Genomic DNA, 24595 nt, shown 5'->3' on the forward strand with positions numbered 1-24595 from the left:
GTTTTCTAACCTGGAATGTTGCAGAAAATTGCACACTGAAAATATTACTCACTGTTCGATCCTCCAAGTACATAGTTTTTGATAAAAAGTCAATGCCAATTGTTGCCTGTAAAACAAAACAAAGAAGTTAACAAATAATAACCGTTTAATGGTGGCCAGCAGTTTAGGATTCAAATGGGATTCATTAATTGTGGAAGAAATAATGAATAAACAAACCAATACAACATAGCCAATTAAGGACAAACAAAACTTCCAGTGATAACAGTTTCCACGTATTCAGCACTTGCTTAATATTAGAGACTGTTTTAAGCCTTTTACATGATCATCTCTAATCTTTATACATTCCTGCCAGGTAGCTTATTCTCATCCCTATTTTTCTCATTTTACAAATAATAAGATAATGGCAACTTTGGTTTAAATATTTGTATTTGAACTTTAGCTTGAATATCTGATTGCTCCCCACTCAGAATGGTGCGTATCTGCCCCAAGAGCAGTTTTATAAAATATTGTTGATATAAACAACTATCTGCTGTCATGACCTCCTACATAGTGGTTTGTCAACTGTCCTGATGACATAGAAAGCCAGAGACTCACAAACATCGTAACTTTCCATAAGACACATGATTTTTCCAATATAAAATAAAAGTCATTAGGTAAGGAAAACAGGTTTTACTGTGTACCACACAATGATAGGTTCCTTCTGTGGTGAAAACACATGTAAAATTCTATTGCCTGGCTGCTATTTTCCCTATCAAGAGAAAATGGTGAAATAATAAGAGAATAGAAAGAAGGCAGACTAGAAAAAAGAGGGAAGAAAAAGTATACAAGTTAAAAAAGAGGCCAAAATTAATTAGGGGAGATAAATAAAAAGAATGGAAGAAAGACAAATGACCCCAGAAAGAGGATGTTGATATGGACTCTATTTTAGAAATTTAATCACCTCATTAATAAACGTTTGTGTGCACATATACTATGTATGTGTGTGTGGGTACATACATACTTTTTCCCTAAATATCTTTGTGCCATATTCCTTAAAACAGAAACTAGTTGAGTCTGTGCATTTAAAATATGAATCACTAAGAATTTTAAGTTCCTAAAAAACAATAAAAAACTAGATCAGAAAAGTGGTCCATCCAGTTGGGGGTTTTATTTCTGTTGGCAGAAAAATATAATTCTGTGTGTGTCATAGCTGAGTTCTCATGAGATCTGATGGTTTTATAAAAGGATTTCCCCTCTCTTTGTTCTGTGCTTCTCCTTGTTGCTGCCATGTGAAGAAAGACATGTTTGCTTCCCCTTCTGCCATGATTGTAAGCTTCCTGAGGCCTCCCCAGCCACGCAGAACTGTAAGTCTGTTAAACCTCTTTCCTTTACAAATTACACAGTCTCGGGTATCTCTTCATTAGCAGCGTGAGAACTAATACATGTGTCTCCTTTAATTTCTCCTGGCAGTGTTTTGTATAGTCTTATGCTGTTTGTTAAATTTGTTCCTAAGTATTTTATTCTTTTCTGAAGCTTCCGCAAATAAAATTTAAATAAAATTTTTCTTTTTCTTTCTTTTTTTTTTTTTGGAGACAAGGTCTCACACTCTGTTGCCCAAGCTGGTATACAGGGGTGTAATTTTGGCTCAGTGAAGCCTCAACCCCCTGAACCAAGCGATCCTCTCAAGTAGATGGGACTACAGGTGCATACCACCACGCCCCACTAATTTCTGTATTTTTTTGCAGAGACAGGGTTTTGCCATGTTGTCCAGGCTAATCTGCAACTCCTAGGTTCAAGAGATCTTCCCCATCTGGCCTTCCAACATGCTGGGATTGTAGGCATGAGCCATTGCGCCCCACCTAAAGATAATATCTTTATATGACAAACCAATGTAATGTTGGTAAGTCTTTACACATTTTTACATATATTCAAGAATGAAAGGTATAGTAAATTATATAAATTATCTACTAAGTGCCAATTTATACACATTGCCTCATTTAGTTCTCATTTATTCATTCATCCATTATTTATTTAGAGACAGTCTCGCTCAGTTGCCTAGGCTGGAGTGCAATGGCGTGATCTCAGCTCACCGCAATTTCTGCCTCCTGGGTTTGAGCAATTCTAGTGCCTCAGCCTCTCAAGTAGCTGGAATTACAGGCATTCACCACCAAGCCCTGTTAATTTTTTTTTTTTTTTTTTGAGACAGAGTCTTGCTCTCTCACCCAGGCTGGAGTGCAGTGGCGCCATCTCGGCTCGCTGCAAGCTCCTCCTCCCGGGTTCATGCCATTCTCCTGCCTCAGCCTCCCAAGTAGCTGGGACTACAGGCGTGTGCCACCACGCCTGGCTAATTTTTTGTATATTTAGTAGAGATGGGGTTTCACCGTGTTAACCAGGATGGTCTTGATCTCCTGACCTGATCCACCTGCCTTGGCCTTCCAAAGTGCTGGGATTATAGGCGTGAGCCACAGCGCTCGGCCAAATTTTTGTATTTTTAGTAGAGATGGGGTTTTGCCATGTTAGCCAGACTGGTCTCAAACTCCTGGCCTCAAGTGATCCCCCCACCTTGGTCTCCCAAAATGCTGGGATTACAGGCATGAGCCAATGCACCCAGCTTGCTCATCAAATTTATTAAGCATGTACTTGCAAACACTGTGTAAAGTACTAGAGATAGAGTGATGAACAAACATGCAGTTGGTCTCTACTCAAATTAGCACACATTTAAAAATCATGTAAACTTGTCTACATTCATCAGAAATATTTATTGAACTCTATTCCTTCCTAATACTGGGGGGAAAAAAAGAAAGATTTTATTTATTTACTTATTTATTTATTTTTATTTTTATTTTTTTGAGTGACAGACTCTTGCTCTGTCACCCAGGCTGGAGTGCAGTGTGGTGATCTTGGCTCACTGCAACCTCCGCCTCCTAGGTTCAAGCAATTCTCCTGCCTCAGCTTCCCAAGAAGCTGGGACTACAGATGTGCACCACCACACCCAGCTAATATTTGTATTTTTTAGTAGAGACGGGGTTTCACTATATGTTGGCCAGGCTGGTCTCGAACTCCTGACCTCAAGTGATCCACCCACCTCGGCCTCCCAAAGTGCTGGGATTACAGCCGTGAGCCACTGTGCCTGGCAGAAAGAAATATTTATTGATTGCCTACTAGTCACCATCATTAGGAGCTAAGAATCCTGTGGTAAAAGAATAAAAAGCAGACAAGAATCTATGCACAGAGGTTACAGTCTGCTAAGACAGACAAACAATAAGCTAATTAAGTAAAATAGTATGTTAGAGAGTAGCAAAAGAGAAAAAAAACAGGAAAAGGACAATAGAAAATATTATGGTATGGTGTCGATATTTTTAGACAGGATACTCAATAAAGGCTAAGAAAATGACTCTCACCACTCCTACTCACATATCTATATACTGTAAACCAGTACCCTGCATTTCAATATATGAGATTTGGTTTTTTCAGTTACATAAATAAAACACCACAAACTTTATGTATGTCAATTCCTGTACAGTAAATATCTCTAACAAATAGGTTTTTAAAGAAAAAATTGAACTGTTTCTCAAATTCCATATAAACACTTATGCATTTCTCATTCACTCTGACTTAACATGGGATTACTGCATATAGGCTGCAGAAAGTTCACACTCAAGAACAGCTATGTAAAGCATGTAAAACAACAGCAATTCAAAAGGTGATTTCAAAAGCAAAGAAAAAGATATCCCACTGAACACTTCATTTTCTCTTCCATGACAAAAACATTCACTTGAGAATATATTAATTTGAACATCAAAGTACATTTGTTAATATACATAGGCAACATCACAAAGTTGACTAAAAGTAAATTTTGTAATATATAAGTCAAGAACAGTTCTCTCTTCCTCCTCTGAAAATAGCAAACTGTGACTTACAAATTATGCAGCTAGGTAGTACTATAAAGGCCACAATCATTATCATGCTAAAATCATGTTTTCCTAAATGTATTTCTTTATAGCACTTTTGACTAGATTAATAAATTGTTTGATTAACTGTTAATTATCCAACTTCTCCCCACTAGAAGTTCTATGAGAGTAAGGTTGGTATGTTTGTTCACTGCAGTATGCTATATACCCAGGATGCAGAATAGTGCCTGGTACATAACAAAAACTCCAGGAAATAAAGAACAATGGAAGTGTTGAGAATGATAAATGCCAGAGAAGATAAGATTTAGCACAGTTAGGGACTGGCTTTTGATAGGAAGAGGGCATTTACTACAGTATAATGGAATGAAAGAGGATTGGTATAAATACTGTTACATATACACAGATGATGTGGTAAGAAAAATAAAAAAGGGCATTCCTGCCTTATACTTCCCATTTGTTTAAGAAGCAAGGTCTTCAAAGTAAGGGTCGAAGAAGAGTGGTAAAAGTGGTAAAGTTCGAGTTTGAGGAGTATAGAGTTAGTATGAAATAGTTACTCCAAAGAGTGCTTGGTAAACTGATAACCTAGTTGACACTAGCAACATTAATGTATTTAAGAACCAATGAGGAGAAATGAGATGACTGGGTTCATAACATGAATTTTGCCAGGCATATGTGATTGAACCAAAGAGAAGTGTATTGGTCTGTTTTCACGCTGCTGATAAAGACATACCCGAGACTGTGTAATTTATAAAGAAAAGGAAGTTTAATGGACTTGCAGTTCCACATGGCTGGGGAGGCCTCACAATCACAGTGGAAGGCGAAAGGTTCTTACGTGGTGGAGGCAGCAACAGAGAATGACAGCCAAGCGAAAAGGGTTTCCTTTTATGAAACCATCAGATCTTGTGAGACTTATTCATTACCATGAGAACAGTATGACGGAAACCACCCCCAATCATTCAATTATCTTCTACTGGATCCCTCCCACAACATGTGGGAATTATGGGAGTTACAATTCAAGATGAGATTTGGGTGGGGACATAGCCAAACCATATCAAGAGGCTAGAAAGTTAAAGAATTTCCCATGGAGTCTAAGCTAAAAAAGGAGAAAGGTAAGACAGAAGACACAGGATCAGATATTTAAAAACAACATAGAAGGGCTGGGCGTGGTGGCTCATGCCTATACATCCAGCACTTTAGGAGTCCGAGGCAGCCGGACTGCTTGAGCTCAGGAGTTTGTCATCAGTCTGGGCAACATGGCAAGAACCTGTCTCTACTAAAAATACAAAAAAGGCCGGGCACGGTGGCTCACGCCTATAATCCCAGGCCGAGGTAGGCAGATCACAAGATCAGGAGTTTGAGACCAGCCTGGCCAATATGGTGAAACCCCACCTCTACTAAAAATACAAAAATTAGCCAGGTGTGGTGATGCGCACATGTAGTCCCAGCTACTTGGGAGGCTGAGGCAGGAGAATCGCTTGAACCCAGGAGGCAGAGGTTGCAGTAAGCCAAGACTGTGCCACTACACTCTCGCCTGGGCGACAGAGCAAGACTCCATGTCAAAAAAAAAAAAAAAAAAGGCTGGGCACAGTGGCTCACACCTATAATCCCAGCACTTTGGGAGGCTGAGGCAGGTGGATCACAAGGTCAGGAGACCAAGACCATCCTGGCTAGCACAGTGAAACCCTGTCTCTACTAAAAATACCAAAAATTAGCCGGGCATGGTGGTGGGCGCTTGTTGTCCCAGCTACATAGGAAGCTGAGACAGGGGAATGGCATGAACCTGGGAAGCAGAGCTTACAGTGAGCCGAGATCGTGCCACTGCACTCCAGCCCAGGTGGCAGAGTGAGACTCTGTCTCAAAAAAAAAAAAAAAGAAAACAAAAAGGCATAGTGGTGCACACCTGTAGTCCCAGCTACTCAGGAGGCTGAGGTGGGAGGATCACTTGAGCCTGGGGGGACGGAGGCTGCAGTGAGCCAAGATCACACCACTGCACTCCAGCCTGGGTGGCAGAGTGAAACCTTGTCTTAAAAAAAAAAAAAAAATAGCCCAGCACTTTGGGAGGCCAAGACGGGCGGATCACGAGGTCAGGAGATCGAGACCATCCTGGCTAACACGGTGAAACCCCGTCTCTACTAAAAATACAAAAAACTAGCTGGGCGAGGTGGTGGGCGCCTATAGTCCCAGCTACTTGGGAGGCTGAGGCAGGAGAATGGCGTAAACCCAGAAGGCGGAGCTTGCAGTGAGCTGAGATCCGGCCACTGCACTCCCACTGGAATAGAAACTATTATAGTAAAAGTACCTGAATTTAAAAATTGGAAGGATACAAGATTGTGGTCTGAGAAGAGAATATATGATTTTTAGAGAAGGTTTGAGATTATGGAAAAGTACAGGAGGCTAGTAGGACTGCCTATGTGAACATTATAGTTGTCTAAAATGCTGACAGGTGTGGTGATGCGCACATGTAGTCCCAGCTACTTGGGAGGCTGAGGCAGAAGATGAGAACTATGAAAACAAGTGCTATTCAAAGAAAGAGAAATAAAACAATCAATGTTGTTCTCAATGGTAAATGGTAATAATCACAAAACAACAGAGCTTGTGGCCAGGCGTGGTGGCTCATCCCTGTAATCCCAGCACTTTGGGAGGCTGAGGCAGAAGGATCTCTTGAGCCTGGGTTGAAGACCTAGGCTAGATGGCAAAAACCCATCTGCACAATAAAAATTTTTCTTAATTAGCTGGGAGTGGTGGTGTGTACCTGTAGTCCCAGCTACTTAGGAGGCTGAGGCAGGAGAATCCCGTTAGCTCAAGAATTCAAGGTGGCAATGAGCTATGATCATGTCACTGCACTCCAGCCTGGGCAAAAGAGCAATACTCCATCTCTTAAAAACAAAAAAAAGAATAGTTTTTTTTTCCCCCAAAAAAGAATGGAGTCACCATCCATAGGGATTATGATTCTCACTTTACAGATGTGAAAATATGGATTCTGAAAAATTTAATAATTGATCCAAACCCATCCAACTACTAAATGGTAGAACTAAGACATAAATAAAGGTGCTTCCAACTCTAAGGCTCATTACATAGCTTTCCTAGAAAAGAAATACCCGTGTGTTCATTTTTCAGGAAGATTCAATTCAGAAGCCATATTCCTGAAATAAATACTTCAAAAGAGGAAAAATACATACTAAGAGGATTCAGATTTTAAGATTACCCTAAAAGCTTTCTGAAAAATAAAAATGGTTTGATAATAATCAAGACAGCAGCAGTTAATGAGTGACAGCCTTAATTAGATTAACATTTGCTATATTACAAAGTAATTGAAATCGTTTTTTTCCTTAATCTATAAATGATGATAAATGAAATCAAGTTTTTATGCTAACTACATTATAATACATATAAAATGGATAAGTAGATTAAGAGTAACCTGTTTTCTTTTTTTAACTTAAATTTTTGTTAGTTCATTTAATAAGGCAATTTGAATCTATGCTCCCCAATTGTTTAAAAAAAATCTTTTCAAAGAGTTAATATGGTAAAAGATTTACAATGTGCTGAGTGCCTCAAAGTATTTGCTCTTAAGATTACTAATTTATTCCTTTTAGTTTGTTTGTTCTTTGATTTTTTGTACTGAAGCTGTGTAGGTTGTGAGGGCAGACATCCTTACTTGTTCCTGATCTTAGAAAGCATTCAGCTTTTCATCATTAAGTATATCAGATGTGGCATTTTTATGGATGCTCATTACCATTTAGAAGTTTCCTTCTATTCCTAGTTTGTTGTCGTACGTTTTTATCATGAAAGGCTGCTGGATTTTGTCAAATGCTTTTTATGTGTACATTGAAATGATCACGTGATTTTGTCCTTTATTTTATTCAAATAATGCATTATGTTGATTGCTTTTTGTATATTCCACTTGTTAAATGACACACAAGTCAGGTGTGGTGGCTCAGACCTGTAATCCCAGCACTTTGGGAAGCCAAGGTGAAAGGGTTGCTTGGGCCCAGGAGTTCAATACCAGCCTGGGCAACATAGCAAGAGTCTTTGTTTAAATAGTAATAATAATAATAACAATAATAGAAATAAAAATAATAGTGTATAATCTTTTTTAACATGTTGCTGGATTCAGTTTGATAGTATTTTGTTGATAATTTTTGTGTCTATATTCATAAGGGATATTGGTCTGTAGTTTAATTTTGATATCTCTGGGTTGAGTATTAGAGTAACACTGACCTCACAGAATGAGTTGGGTAGTGTTCTCCTCTATTTTTCATAAGAGTTTTACAAAGTATTGGTGTTCTCTAAATGTTTCACAGAATTGACCAACGAAACTATATGATGCTGGGATTTTCTATGTGGGCAGTTTTTTAAATTACTAATTCTCTCTACTTATTATAGATATATTCAGATCTTCTATTTCTTCTTGAGATAGTTTTAGTAGATGGTGTCTTTCTTGGAATTGGTCCATTTTATCTGTCATCTAATTAGTTAGCATATAATTCTTTACAGCATTCCATCATTACCCTTTTAATTTCTTTGTTTTTTTTTTTTGAGATGGAGTCTCACTCTGTCACCAGGCTGGAGTGCAGTGGTGCAATCTCAGCTCATTGCAACCTCCGCCTCCTGGGTTCAAGAGATTCTCCTGTTCTCCTGGCTCAGCCACCCAAGTACCTGGGATTACAGGCACCCACCATTATGCCTGGCTAATTTTTGTATTTTTAGTAGAGATGCAGTTTTGCCACGTTTGCCAAGCTGGTCTTGAACTCCTGACCTCAGGTGATCCACCCACCTCAGCCTCCCAAAGTGCTGGGATTACAGGCATGAGCCACTGCACCCAGCCAACCCTTTTTATTTCTGTATGGTTGGTAGTAATGCTCCCTCTTTTCTGATTTTAGAACTTGAGTCTTCTTTTTTTTCTTGATCAGTCTAGCTAGTCACTTTTTTTTTTATCTTTTCAAAGAACTGCTTTTGGTTTCATTGATTTCCTCCATTGTTTTTCTGTTCTCTCTTTCATATATTTCTGCTTTAACTTCTATTAGCTTCTGTATTAAGCATGTCTTTTTACTTTCTATAGTTTTGATGTTTTGACATCAGGGTCCTTGCTGACACTGGAGGGACTGCCCCCGCCAGGATTAGCTTTTTCCTTAGAGATAGTAAACTCACCTGTGAGTACTCCTTTCATAGGCAAACCAACAAGTCCAAAGCCAATAACCCAGCACCTCCTCTATAACACTGAGGGCCAATACTACACTGCCCTAATCACCTGGGCCAGGTACTAGACAACTAAGAACAGCCCCTCAACCCCAGAACCCCTGAAATTATCTGAACTAGCTACTCCTAAACCTGCTTACCCTGTCTTGTGTGCCTCTTCCCTTGAAAACCACAATCAACACTTTTGTCCACATTTCCCGAGTCACCTGCCTTTTAACTGACTCAGTGCTTCCTCACGTGGCCCCCTCTGGCATGGCATGCCCTCTCCTCTTGGGATCTGTGAGCATAACAAACTATCTTTTCAATGGCAATCATCTTCTGATCTATTGGCCTCACCATACAGGAATAATGATAAAACCTAAATTTTGGCCGGTTTTGGCCGGGCGCCATGGCTCACGCCTGTAATCCCAGCACTTTGGGAGGCAGAGGCGGGCAGATCACGAGGTCAGAAGATCGAGACCATCCTGGCTAACACAGTGAAGCCTCGTCTCTACTAAATATACAAAAAAAAAAAAAAAATTAGCTGGACGAGGTGGCAGGCACCTGTAGTCCCAGCTACTTGGGAGGCTGAGGCAGGAGAATGGCATGAACCTGGGAGGCGGAGCTTGCAGTGAGCCGAGATTGTGCCACTGTACTCCAACCTGGGCAACAGAGCAAGACTCCATCTCAAAAAAAAAAAGAAAGAAAAAAAGAAAAAAAAAACTCTCAATTTTAAAATAGTCTCTTCCTTCTGTTTGCTTTGGGTTTAGTATTCTTCAAGTTTCTTAAAGGAGAATGTTAGGCTATTTATTTAATATCTCTTTTCTGTATAGTACTGCTTTAGTTTTATACCATCAGTTTTGGTATGCTGTGTTTTCTTTTTTATTGATCTCAAAGCATTTTCTAATTTCTTTTGTGATTTCATCTTTGACGTTAATTATTTAGGAGTGTATTGTTTAATTTCCACAAATTTGCAAATTTCCTAAATTTCCTTCTGTTAATGATTTCTAATTTCACTATTTATTCTTAATTTCAAGTGTAGATAAAAATGTCACAGAATCTTAGGCTTGGACAAAGTCTATAGAGAATATCCACCATTACTTCTAATGCCATCCTAGATGATATTAGAGATCTATTTCAACACTTTGGAAGAGATGAAATCAAACGATAAAGTATGATTTATCCTAGGACTGGACAAAATCATTTATACATGTATTTATACAGCATTTTACAGATTACAAAAAGTACTTTTACATCCACAACAGCATGTAAATAAATAATTTTTTTAAAATATCTTGAATATTACTTGTAACACAAAATAGACAACAAATAAATAGGCAAAAACAAAATACCTGATAGGTGTTGTCAAAACTGTCATACATGAATCTGGTGATCAAAGATGTCTTTCCAACTGAAATGAAATGAAAAGATTTGCTCAGTGAACACATTACATTGGGTTCTCAGCAAATTTTTCTACAGAGAACTGCAATTAAAGTCAATGGGAAATATCTGCAATGGTTCTACTAAAAATAATTAAAACCCATATAGCCCCAAGATTGCCAAAATGACTTTCTCCAAACACAGACAACCAATTCCCAATTTAAAAGCACAGGTAAACGGTATATAGTTAAAAGTTGAAAACACTGTTATTATATACTGACATTCTTAATTCACAAAAGGCCAAGTGTTTACTTGGCCCTAACAAAAAGAATGGAGGCTTAGGTCCACTTCATCTAGCAAATCAAAGTATAATCCCTGGGAGTAGAAAGGCAAAAGATAGAGAGTCTTAGAAAGGGTATGAGGGCTACAAGAACTACACTGTTTAAGAGTGAGAAAAAGTGGCCAGGCGCGCTCGTTGACGCCTGTAATCCCAGCACCTTGGGAGACCGAGGTGGGTGGATCAGGAGGTCAAGAGATCAAGCCCATCCTGGCCAACATGGTGAAACTCTGTCTCTACTAAAAATACAAAACTTAGCTGGGCAGGGTGGTGCACGCCTATAGTCCCAGTTACTCAGGAGCCTGAGGCAGGAGAAAAACTTGAACCTGGGAGATGGAGGTTGCAGTGAGCTGAGATTATGCCACTGTACTCCAGCCTGGCAAGAGACAGACTCCATCTCCAAAAAAAAAAAGTGAGAAAAACCGACAAGAGAAGCTGCTTTAAAATTCATTTCAAATCAGATAGATCTCTCTACTTCTCTGGCAGAGAATTCCCAAAGACCCATAACTTTACTTTGTATTGTGAGATATATATATTTATTTATTTTATTTATTTTTTTTCAGACGGAGTCTCGCTCTGTTGCCAGGCTGGAGTACAGTGGCATGATCTCGGCTCAATGCAACCTCTGCCTCCCGGGTTCACTGATTCTCCTGCCTCAGCCTCCCAAGTAGCTGGGACTACAGGTACATGCCACCACATCCAGCTAATTTTTTTTATTTTTAGTAGAGATGGGGTTTCACCATGGCCAGGATGGTCTTGATCTCTTGACCTTGTGATTCACTCACCTTGGCCTCCCACAGTGCTGGGATTATAGGCGTGCACCACTGTGCCTGTCTTGTATTGATATTTTTAGGTTAATCCACATGAAAGTGTCACAAGGTCAAAAGTAGTGGAATGCTGGCAATTTCTTCACCAATAAGCACATTCTCCAAGGGCAAAAACCACACCTGATTGTTTTTCTATTTTGCCAGTGGCTTGGCACAGACTCAAAATACAAAATGAATGCAAAAAAAATTATTGATTAGAAAGGAACTGGGTAAATCGACATCTCTAATACTCCCCAAAATGTACTTTTTGGGAGGATAAGAACCATACCTAGTCATTCATATTTTATTGTGAATTAAGTAACTTTTGATTTCAAACCAATTTTTAGAGACCAGATCTGGCCTCTACCTCTCCCTCTTATATGCCATATGAAAACCTGAGGGAAAAATTAGGCCAAACAACAAAGAGGCCCACAAAATCACCTACTCCAAAATATCTTATTTAGAAGATCCTAAAATAGCAGGTTGAAGAGAAGAGCTATAACTAGCTTCTGTAGACGTTAGGCAAAAGCAAACTCATATTTGGGAAGAAACCACTTTTTTTTTTTCCCCTTTGAGACAGAGTCTCACTCTGTTGTTACCCAGGCTGAAGTGCAGTAGTGCAATCATGGCTCACTGCAGCCTCTGTCTCCCAGGCTCAAACATTCCTGCCACCTCAGCCTTGCAAGCAGCTGGAACCACAGACGTGCGCCACCATGCCCAGCTAATTTTTTGTATTTTGGTGGAGACGGGGTTTCACCATGTTGCCCAGGTTGATCTCCAACTGCTGAGCTCCAGCGATCCACCTGCCTTGACCTTCCAAAGTGCGGGGATTATGAGCATGAGCTAACACGCGTGGAGACGGGGTTTCACCATGTTGCCCAGGTTGATCTCCAACTGCTGAGCTCCAGCGATCCACCTGCCTTGACCTTCCAAAGTGCGGGGATTATGAGCATGAGCTAACACACCCGGCCTGGAATATTCTTTACCCTAGGCTCCTGGGGTTCTAGGTGGCCAAGAACATTGTCCAATATCAAAAGAACTTTAAAATGAATTCAAAAACAAAGCATCGGTGGAACCACTCCAGAAAAAGAGTTCTTGTCCAGACTTTCTTGTTGTACAACAAAAGACTGGCAACTGGTGTTTATCTTTTCCCTTCAAGGCTTGGAGTGGGTTAGCAGCTTTATAGATAAGGGCAGTCGAGATCATAAACTTAACCGCATTTGCACAAAAGAGTAAAATAGCCTATCCCTTCTTGCCTTAAATGCTGGTGCTTGTTTGTCTTCCTTACCAATACATGTCTTTTGTGGCATTTTCCCCCCAGAACAGGGTATACTTGTCTGTACTGAAGACCTGTTCAGGCCAGGTGTGGTGGCTCACGCCTGTAATCTCAGCACTTAGGAAGGCTGAGAAAGGTGGATCACTTGAGGTCAGGAGTTCGAGACCAGCCTGACCAACATGGTGAAACCCCATTTCCACTAAAAATACAAAAATCAGGCCAGGCGCAGTGGCTCACGCCTGTAATTCCAGCACTTTGGGAGGCCGAGGCAGGTGAATCACGAGGTCAGGAGAGGAGATTGACACCATCCTGGCTAACACGGTGAAACCCCGTCTCTACTAAAAATACAGAAAATTAGCAGGGTGTGGTAGAGGGCACCTGTAGTCCCAGCTACTTGGGAGGCTGAGGCAGGAGAATGGCATGAACCCAGGAGGTGGAGGTTGCAGTGAGCCGAGATCGTGCCACTGTACTACAGCCTGGGCAACACAGCAAGACTCTGTCTCAAAATCAATCAATCAATCAATTAGCCGGGTGTGGGGGCGGGCGCCTTGTAATCCCAGCTACTCAGGAGGCTGAAGCACCAGAATCGATTGAATCTGGGAGGCAGAGATTGCAGTGAGCCAAGAGTGCACCACTGCACTCCAGTCCAGGCGACACGAGACTCTGTCTCAAAGCAAACAAACAAACAAACCTGTTCAGGCAGCTATCCTTTCTTCTCAATGATTTTCTTTTTTTTTCCCCAAGACAATGTCTTGCTCGGTCACCCAGGCTGGAGTGCAGTGGCACAATCTCAGCTCACTGCAACCTCCACCTTGTGGGTTCAAGCAATTCTCCTGTCTCAGCTTCCAGAGTATCTGGGATTACAGGTGTGTGCTACCACGCCTGGCTAATTTTTGTATTTTTAGTAGAGACAGGGTTTCACCATGTTGGTCAGGCTGGTCTCAAACTCCTGACCTTGTGATCCGCCTGCCTCGGCCTCCCAAAGTGCTGGGAGGCAGCACTTGAACCCAGGAGGCAAAGGCTGCAGTGAGCTGAGATCACACCACTGCACTCCAGCCTGGGCGACAGAGTGAGACTCCCTCTCAAAAAAAAAAAAAAGTAAAATAAAATAAAAAATAGGGCCAGGCGCCGTGGCTCACGTCTGCAATCCCAACACTTTGGGAGGCCCAGGTGGGCAGATCATGAGGTCAAGAGATAAAGACCATTCTGGCCAACATGGTGATACCCCGTCTCTACTAAAAATACAGAAACATTAGCTGGGCGTGGTGGTGCGTGCCTGTAGTCCCAGTTACTTGCGAGGCTGAGGCAGGAGAATCACTTGAACCCAGGAGGCAGAGGTTGCAGTGAGCCGAGATCGTGCCACTGCACTCCAGTCTGGTGACACAGAAAGACTCTGTCTCAAAAAAAATTTTTTTAATTAAAAAAATAAAGTAAAATAAAAGCTGTATTTTTAAATGCAAGACATTTTGTATTTTTAAAAGAGTACAAGATTTTTGCCTGCCGGCATAGCTATACGGATGGCTACACAAATTTCCCCTTTTTTTAAACAATGGTCCTTATGGTAGATTCATTCACTTTGTCATGGCAGGTAACTGTAGATGCAGACCTTGAGCAATGGTATATATAAAGCAATTCAACGGCCGGGCGCGGTGGCTCAAGCCTGTAATCCCAGCACTTTGGGAGGCCGAGACGGGCGGATCACGAGGTCAGGAGATCGAGACCATCCTGGCTAACACGGTGAAACCCCGTCTCTACTACAAAATACAAAAAAACTAGCCGGGCGAGGTGGCGGGCGCCTGTAGTCCCAGCTACTCGGGAGGCTGAGGCAGGAGAATGGCATAAACCTGGGAGACAGAGCTTGCAGTGAGCTGAGATCCGGCCACTGTACTCCAGCCTGGGTGACAGAGCGAGACTCCGTCTCAAAAAAAAAAAAAAAAAAGGCAATTCAACAAGTTTTTCTTGTAATGTCATGACTTTTCTCTGCCTTGTGGGAGCACTTCCAGCATCACTAGCGGCACTTCATACGGGTCCCACTGTGTTATTCAAGGTTTGTAGTACACTGCACTAAACATGATGAGAAAAATGAAAGAACTGTGAGAGATCAATCATTCTGATCACTTTTTACTGCAATATGATGTTTACTGGAGAGAAAACTGCTCACTTGGAGATGATTAGAGTTACAGGCATTTTAAACTAATACTCACAACACTTAAGCTCACCACACCACCAACAGGAGGTAGCCACAAAATAATTACGGTACGTACTACAGTTAGTTTTATGCAGTTATAATTTAATACTGAATCTTTATGTTTATTTATATTTCACTCCACTGCAAATGGTACCATGTATGGTCTGTAAGCATAGTGTATACATAAGTTTTAATAAATTTTAATTTTTGCTGGATGCTGTGGCTCATGCTTATAATCCCAACACTTTGGGAGGCTGAGGCAGGAGGATCACATAAGGTCAGGAGTTCAAAACCAGCCTGGCCAACATGTTGAAACCCCATCTCTACCAAAAATATAAAAATAGCCAGGCATGGTGGCAGGCGCCTGTAATCCCAGCTACTAGGGAGGTTGAGGCAGGAGAATCGCTTGAACCCAGGTTGTGGTAAGCCGAGATCATGCCATTTGACTCCAGCCTGGGTGATAAGGGCAAAACTCCGTCTCAAAAAATAATAGTAAATTTTATTTTATTTTATTTTTTTTGAAATGGAGTCTTGCTCTGTTGCCCAGGTTGGAATGCAATGGTGCACTCTCAGCTCAACGCAGTCTCCACCTCCTGAGTTTAAGCAATTCTCTTGCCTCAGCCTCCTGAGTAGCTGGGATCAGAGGCCTATACCACCACGCCCGGCTAATTTTTGTATTTTTAGTAGAGATGGGGTTTCACCATGTTGGCCAGCCTGGTCTCAAACTCCTGACCACAAGTGATCTACCTGCCTCGGCTTCCCAAAGTGCTGGGATTACAGGCATGAGCCACTGAGCCCCGCCAAATTTTAATTTTTTATAATAGATTTGTCTACATATTTTATAGTAGTAAATGATAAAATCAACCTGTATTTAAATATATTTTATGCATTTACAAAATACCTTTTTCTTAATCTTTTTCAATATTTTTAGGCTACACAGTTCACAAATTTTTCAAAATGTCACAAATCTCCAAAAAAAAGTCCAATGTATTTATTGAAAAAAATCCATATATAAGTGGACTCTTGCAGTTCAAACCAGTGCTATACACAAGGAGCAGTGGTTCATGCTTGTAATCCCAGCACTTCAGGCATTTGAGGCAAGAGGAACCACACCAGGAGCAGTGGTTCATGCTTGTAATCCCAGCACTTAAGGCATTTGAGGCAAGAGGATCCCTTGAGCTCAGGAATTTGAGGATGCAGTGAGCCAGGATCATGCCACTGCACTCCAGCCTGGGCAAAAGAGTGAGACCCTATCTCCAAAAAAAAAAAAAAAAAAAAAAAAGGGCGGGGGTTGACTCCTATTGTTCAAGAGTCAAGTGTATATACTTTAATCCTAACCCTTAAGCTTTCCAAAATAAGTAAGGTAGAGACCTTTCTTTTTGTTTTTTGTTTGTTTGTTTGTTTTTGAGACAAGTCTCGCTGTCACCCAGGGTGGAGTGCAGTGGTGGCACAAATCTCAGCTCACTGCAAGCTTCACCTCCCGGGTTCACTCCATTCTCCTACCTCAGCCTCCCAAGTAGCTGGGACTATAGATGCCCACCACCATGCCTAGCTAATTTTTTTGAATTTTTAGTGGAGACGGGGTTTCACTGTTTTAGCCAGGATGGTCTCGATCTTCTGACCTCGTGATCGGCCTGCCTCGGCCTCCCAAAGTGCTGGGATTACAGGCGTGAGCCACTGTGCCCGGCCTAAAGATCTAATTCTTTTCTGACAACTTCTGCTTAAGAAAAAGCTTTTATTTTGCTAGCAAGAAAAAGGTACCACTGAAATGGGATTATGCTATACAGTTAATCTGATCAAATGAATTTTTTTAACTGATAGGTAGAAAAGATGATTTCAGAGAAATCTTAAATTGACCCTACTTCCTTATTGCCCCAATCCTTTTCAAAACACTCTTCACTGATGAAAGCCACACCTAGAATTAAAGATCACATCCTTGTTCTGGGAGTTTGCCTCTGAAACTGTAGTAAAATCTATGGCCTAAGTAAGTTTATTTTATGAGCCAGGCATGGTGGCTCATGCCTGTAATCCCAGCACTTTGAGAGGCCGAGGTGGACAGACCACTTGAGCTCACAAGAACAAGACCAGCCTGGGCAGCATGGTGAAACTCTGCCTCTACAAAATATACAGAAATTAGCCAGGCATGGTGGTGTGCACCCTGTAGTCCCTGCTACCTGGGAGGCTGAGGTAGGAGGATGGCTTGAGCCCAGGAGGTAAAGGTTGTAGTGAGCCTAAATCGTGCCATTGTACTCCAGCCTGGGTGATAGAGCCAGACCTTGTCTCAAAAAAAAAAAAAAAGAAAAAGAAAAAACAAGCTTATTTTATGGAAATACTTAAGATGAACTTAGGAAGGTGCCGGTAAAATGTTCTTATAAAAATGAAAATCTTTTAGGCCTTGAGCAGTGGCTCATACTTGTAAGCCAAGCACTTTGGGAGGCTAAGTAGGAGAGCTGCTTAAGTGTAGGAGTTAGAGACCAGCTGGAGCAACATACTAAGACTCCGTCTCTATAAAAAATTGTAAAAGTTATCTGGGCATGCTGGTGTGCACCTGTAGTCCCAGCTACTCAGGAGGTTGAAGTGAGAGGACCGCATAAGCCCCTAAGGTCCAGCCTGCAGTGAGCTGAGATCACAAAATTGCACTCCAGCCTAAGTAACACAGAGAGACCAAGTCTCTTTAAAAATAAGTAGGCCAGGCCGGGCGCGGCGGCTCACGCCTGTAATCACAGCACTTTGGGAGGTCGAGGCAGGTGGATCACGAGGTCAGGAGATCGAGACCATTCTGGCTGACACGGTGAAACCCTGTCTCTACTAAAAATACAAAAAAATTAGCTGGCTGTGGTGGCGGGTGCCCGTAATCCCAGCTACTAGGGAGGCTGAGGCAGAAGAATGGCATGAACCCGCGAGGTGGAGCTTGCAGTGAGCCGAGATCGTGCCACTGCAGTCCAGCCTGGGTGACAGAGTGAGACTGTCTCAAAAAAATAATAATAATAATTTTAAAAATAAATAAATAAATAAATAGGCCAGGTGCGGTGGCTCATGCCTGTAATCCCAGCACTTTGGGAGGCCGAGGTAGGTGGATCACCTGACGTCAGGAGTTCGAGACCAGCCTGGCCAACATGGTGAAAACCTGTCTCTACCAGAATTACAAAAATTAACCAGGCATGGTGGCAAGTGCCTATAATCCAGCTACTCAGGAGGCTGAGGCAGGAGAACTGCTTGAATCCAGGGGCCAGAGCTTACAGTGAGCCGAGATCACACCACTGCACTCCAGCCTGGGCTACAGAATGAGACTCCATCTCAAAAAACAAGTAAATAAATAAAATAAATAAGGCCGGGGATAGTGGCTCACACCTGTAATCCCAACACTTTGGAAGGCTGAGATGGGAAAATCACCTAAGGTCAGGAGTTCGAGACCAGCCTGGCCAACATGGCAAAACCCCATCTCTACTAAAAATACAAAAATTAGCTGGCGTGGTGATGTGCGCCTGTAATCCCAGCTACTCAGGAGGCTGAGGCAGGAGAATCCCTTGAACCCGGAAGATGGAGGTTACAGCGAGCTGAGATCATGCCACTGCGCTATAGCCTGGGAGACAGGGTAAGACACTATCTCAAAAAAATAAAATAAAATAATAAATAAATAAATAAAGATAATGGACAAATTGTGGCATAGTCATAAAATGAAATATTACAATGGCAAAATATCCTAATATGTAAAACCACATGAACAAATTTCAGACACTACATGAGTGAAAGAGGCCAGATACAAAAGAATATATACTCTATAATTCTATTTATATGAAGTTCAAAACTGGCAGAATTAATGCTGATAGAAGTCAGAAAAGTTGTAAAGGGTTTCTAACTGAGAAAGGGAGCCAAGGAACCTTCTAAGTGCTGGTATTAATAGTTACAAGGGTAAATAAAAAGGTAAAATTTCCAACAAGCCATATACTTAAAATTTGTCTACTTTATGCCCTTTACTGGATCTTATACATATTAAAATAAAATCTTTTTCTCAAAGAGTAAAACACTTTATTACATATGTATCATTCCCAATAAAAAGTGTATATATGTATGTGGCTATCAAGTACCCCTGATACGCTGTGACAAGAAGGGCATTTCACCTCGTGAAGTGAGAAAAACTCCAGTTTAATAGCGGAGAAAAATTTACCCATTTTATCAAGTTTTTTTTGTTGTTTGTTTTTGAGACAGAGTCTCACTCTGTCACCCAGGCTGGAGTGCAGTGACACGATCTCAGCTCACTGCAACCTCTGCCTCCCAGGTTCAAGCGATTGTCCTGCCTCAGCCTCCTGAATAGCTGAGATTACAGGCGCCCGCTACCACGTCCAGCTAGTTTTTGTATTTCTAGTAGAGACGGAGTTTCACCATGTTGGCCAGGCTGGTCTAGAACTCCTGACCGCAGGTGATACACCTGCCTCAGCCCCTCAAAGAGCTGGGATTACAGGCTTGAGCCACCGCACCTGGTCAGTTTATCCAGTTTCATAGTGAGAAAAAAAACTGACAGACCCAAATTGGAGATAAATCTACAGCAGTAGTTACCAACCTTTTTGGCACCAGGGACCAGTTTCGTGGAAAACAATTTTTCTATGGGTGTGGGGGAGGAGGAACGGTGGATGGTTTCAGGATGAAACTGTTCTACCTCAGATCATCAGGCATTAGATTCTCATAAGGAGCATGCAACCTAGATCCCTCACATGCACAGTTCAAGATAGGGTTCTCGCTCCTATGAGAATACCACACCAGCACTGATCTGACAGGAGGTGGAGCTCAGGCCCACTGCTCACCTTCTGCAGTGAGGCCTGGTTCCTAATAGGAGAAATCCAGAATCTAGGAGAAAAAAAACTAAAGGAGAATGTCTCTCAGTAAAAGTAGGTAGGAGCAAGACAACTATAAGTTGAGTATCTCTTATCCAAAATGCTCAGAACCATAAATATTTCAGATTTTGGAAAATGTGCATTACACTTGGGCATCCTTAATCCAAAATCCTGAAATGAGAAATGCTCCAAAGAGCATTTCCTTTGAAAGTCATGGCTAAATATAAAATTTTGATGCATGTATTTGTAAATCATCTCTTAAAAACTACATTTGCATTCACTATGCTGTCTCAATGCAATCTTCAGAAACAAAATAGAAATTCTAGCACAATTTCAACATTTATAATAACATTCCTGAAATCACACCATCTACACCATGCTAATTACACACTCTTGTAATTCTGTGAAGGCCAGACATGACAATGATCTCAGTGGGATTCACATTCCATTTGACTGTATTAACAACCACTGGCAAACAACTTGGGTATAAATCCTGAATCAAATGATAGGGCTAAATCTTCGAAACGTCTGTAGCCCAGGGCAAATATAATAGAAAAATAATCCTACTCACTTATATTTCTTCTTTTTAATGAGAACATATTAAATGCCAGGGACTGAAAAATGGCTGGGGATATAAAAACAATCAGAACATAGTACTTGCTAAGGTTAAGTCAGAGAGACAAAAAATTACTGCAGTGTGATTAAAAAGTACAAGAGTATGTTGTGAACAGGGCAGTCTTCTGTTATGAGGTGAGAAGGTAAAGAAAAACTTTCCAGAGAAAAATGACTTTAAACCTGAGGTCTGAAGGAGAGAGTTTAGCTAGAAGAAAAAGAATGTATCTCAGGCCTTTAACAAGTACTGTGAGTATTAGACAGTTAACTTAGGAAGCTTTATTTATTTTTCCAATCTTATTTGGAAAGAAATAAATTTAAATATGTAACTCTACTTATATGAGATTACCTAAATTCTTCAAGAATAAATCAGACAAGTAAATCTGTAATGAGCCATATGCAGGACATAACCTTGAAGTTACAGGTCCTCTAACAGGATTTTGCTGCTAATATCAAACCTATCCCAACCTCAAACATCTACTTGAGAGAATAAGCAATATTTGAGGTGGCAGTTTCTGGAATCCCAACAATACCTTAAAAAAAAAAAAAAAAGAGAGAGAGATAAATCACATACCATACAATTCACTATATTTTTTTGAAACAGAGTGCAGTGGCATAATCATGGCTCACCATGGCCTCAACCACCTGAGTTGAAATAATCCTCTGACCTCAGCCTCCAGAGTAGCAGATGCTACAGGTAGAAAGTGCTGGGATTACAGATACGAGAAATTCACCCTTTTAAGACCAGGTGCGGTGGTTCACAGCTGTAATCTCAGCACTTTGGGAGGCCAAGGCGGGCAGATGACTTGAGGTCAGGAGTTTGAGATCAGCCTGGCCAACATGGTGAAACCCCATCTCTACTAAAAATACAAAACTTAGGCCAGGTACGGTGGCTCAAGCCTGTAATCCCAGCACTTTGGGAGGCCGAGATGGGCGGATCACTAGGTCAGGAGATCGAGATCATCCTGGCTAACACGGTGAAACCCTGTCTCTACTAAAAAACGCAAAATAACTAGCCGGGCAAGGTGGTGGACGCCTGTAGTCCCAGCTACTCGGGAGGCTGAGGCAGGAGAATGGCATAAACCCAGGAGGCGGAGCTTGCAGTGAACTGAGATCCGGCCACTACACTCCAGCCTGGGCGATAGAGTGAGACTCTGTCTGAAAAAAACAAACAAACAAACAAAAAACAAAAAACAAAACTTAGCCGGGCGTGGTGGCAGAGACCTGTAATCTCAGCTACTTGGGAGGCTGAGTCAGGTGAACTGCTTGAACCTGGGAGGCGAAGGTTGTAGTGAGCCGAGATTGCACCACTGCACTCCAGCCTGGGCAACAGAGCAAGACTCCATCTCCATAAAAAGAAAAAAAGGCCGGGCGCGGTGGCTCAAGCCTGTAATCCCAGCACTTTGGGAGGCCGAGACGGGTGGATCACGAGGTCAGGAGATGGAGACCATCCTGGCTAACACAGTGAAACCCCGTCTCCACTAAAAAATACAAAAAACTAGCTGGGCGAGGTGGTGGGCGCCTGTAGTCCCAGCTACTCGGGAGGCTGAGGCAGGAGAATGGCGTAAACCTGGAAGGCGGAGCTTGCAGTGAGCTGAGATCCGGCCACTGCACTCTAGCCTGGGTGACAGAGCGAGACTCCGTCTCAAAAAAAAACAAAAAAAAAGAAATTCACGAGTGAAAGTAATTTTAGATGAAGGTATTTCCTAATTGAAAACAAGGCAGTTGGCCAGGTACAGAGGCTCATGCCTGTAATCCCAGCACTTTGGGAGGCCAAGGTGGGTGGATCACCTGAGGTCAGAAGTTTGAGACCAGCCTGGCCAGCATGGTGAAATTCTGTCTGTACTAAAAATGCAAAAATTAGCCAGGCATTGTGGCTCATGCCTGTAAGCCCAGCTACTTGGGAGGCTGAGGCAGGAGAATCACTTGAGCCTAGGAAGCAAAGGTTGCAGTGAGCCAAGATTACGCCACTGCATTCCAGCCTGGCAACTCAGTGAGACTTCATCTCGAGAAAGAAAAAAAAAACAAAAACAAAACTAGCTGGGTGTGGTGGTACATGCCGTTGTCCCAGACACTTGAGAGGTTAAGGTGGGAGGACTGCTTGAGTCCAGGATGTCAAAGCTACAATGAACCATGATCATGCCACTGCAGTCCAGCCTGGGTGACACAGCGAGACACTGTCTCAAAAAAAAAAAGAAAGAAAGAAAGAAAACAAGTGCTGGGACACAAAGTAAGTCTCAACAATTTTCAAATGTTTGAAATCATACAGAACGTGTTCTCTGCCCTCAGCAAAACTGAACATGAAATTTATAACTAAAAGATATCCAGAAAATGTTGAAATGTTTGAAAATAACGTAATGTACTTCTAACCCAGAGGTTCAAAAAGAACTCAAAATGGAAATTTAGGCTTGGTGTGTCGGCTCATGTATGTAATCCCACCACTTTGGGAGGCTGAGAAGGATCGAGTGAATACAGGAGTTCAAGATCAGCCAGGGCAAATAAGCAAGACCCTATCTCTACAAAAAAACTTAAAAATTACTAGAGTGTGGTGGCATGCACCTGTAGTCCCCTACCTGGCAGGCCGAAGCAGAAGGACTGCTTGAACCTAGGAGTTTGAGACTGCAGTAAGCTATGATCACGCCACCACACTCTAGCCCGGGTGACAGAGCAAGACCCTGTTTCTAAAAATCATCATCATCTGAGCTAAATGATAATGAAATCATTATAACATATGGCATGCACTACCCATAAGAACCAAAGTGCAGAAACAAGCCAAATGACCATCAACTAATAAACAAAATGTGGCATATAGATACAACGGGATGAAGTATTGATAATATGCTTCAAAATGAATGAATCTTGAAAACACTACACTAACTGAAAGAGGCCAGTCACTAAAAACCACATATTATTGCCAGGTGCAGTTGCTCACGCCTGTAATCCCAGCACTTTGGGAGGCCAAGGCAGGCGGATCATGAGGTCAGGAGTTCAAGACCAGCCTGGCCAACATGGTGAAACCCTGTCTCTACTAATAAAAAAATAGAAAAATTAGTTGGGCGTGGTGGCAGGCACCTGTAACCCCAGCTACTCTCTAACAAAAAATACAAAAATTAGCTGGGCGTGGTGGCGGGCACCTGTAATTCCAGCTACTCAGGAGGCTGAGGCAGAGAACAGCTTGAACCTGGGAGATGGAGGTTGCAGTGAGCTGAGATCACACCATGCACTCCAGCCTGGGCAGCAGAGGGAGACTCCATCTCAAAAAAAGATCACATATTATTAATATATACTAAAAGCCACTAAACTGTATACTTGATACAAGTAAATTGTATGATATGTAAACTTTAGCTCAATAAAGTTGCTATAAAAATTTATGTGGGTGATGGTTGTACTAAATGTGAATGTTATTTTTTATTTATGTTTTACTTATTTATTTACTTTTAATAGAGACAAGGTCTCACTATGTTGCCCAGGCTGGTTTTGAACTCCTGAGCTCAAGCAATCCTCCCACCATGGCCTCCCAAAGTACTAAAATTACAGTCATGGGCCACCATGACTAGCCAGTACTACAGTGTGAATGTTCTTAATGCCACTGAACTACACACTTAAAAATGGCTAACATAGCCAGAGACTGGCTCCTGCCTGCAAACCCAGATACTTGGGAAGCTGAAACTGTAGGATGCTTGAGGCAAGGAGTCCAAGGCTAGCCGGACAACACAGCAAAACTCCATCTGCAAAAACATTTAAAAAGAAATTTAGCCAAGCATGGTGGAGTAGACCTGTAGCCCCAGCTACTTGCGAGGGTGAGGCAGGAAGAGTCAAGCCTAAGAATTTGCAGCTACTGCAAATTACGATAGTGCCACTGCACTCCAGCCTAGGCAACAGGGTAAGATCCTGTCTCAAAGTAAAAAATAAAATAAATATCCAATATTGAGGCCAGGTGCGGTGGCACTTTGGTAAGCCAAGGCAGACAGATCACTTGAGCTCAGGAGTTTGAGGCCAGCCTGGGCAACATGGCAAAACCCCGTCTCTATTAAAAATACAAAAATTAGCTGGCGTGGTGGCACACACCTGTAGTCCCAGTTACTTGAAAGGCTAAGCC

The 24595-nt window shown here is 41.8% G+C and overlaps 1 protein-coding gene across 2 annotated transcripts in view; it reads right to left on the bottom strand.

The window, feature by feature from the left end:
- The window catches only part of RAB6A (RAB6A, member RAS oncogene family), a 99406-nt gene that overhangs the window by 55374 nt on the left and 19437 nt on the right, over positions 1–24595 (bottom strand). For both annotated transcript variants that reach the window (XM_005579046.4, XM_005579047.4), the window contains exons 2-3: positions 10418–10476; positions 53–106 (exon numbers count right to left, since the gene is read on the bottom strand). In XM_005579046.4, the coding sequence (XP_005579103.1) occupies positions 53–106; positions 10418–10476 (113 nt within the window). The remainder of the gene's footprint in view (positions 1–52; positions 107–10417; positions 10477–24595) is intronic.

The sequence above is a fragment of the Macaca fascicularis genome, chromosome 14, assembly GCF_037993035.2.
Source record: "Macaca fascicularis isolate 582-1 chromosome 14, T2T-MFA8v1.1".
Classification (NCBI taxonomy): domain Eukaryota; kingdom Metazoa; phylum Chordata; class Mammalia; order Primates; family Cercopithecidae; genus Macaca; species Macaca fascicularis.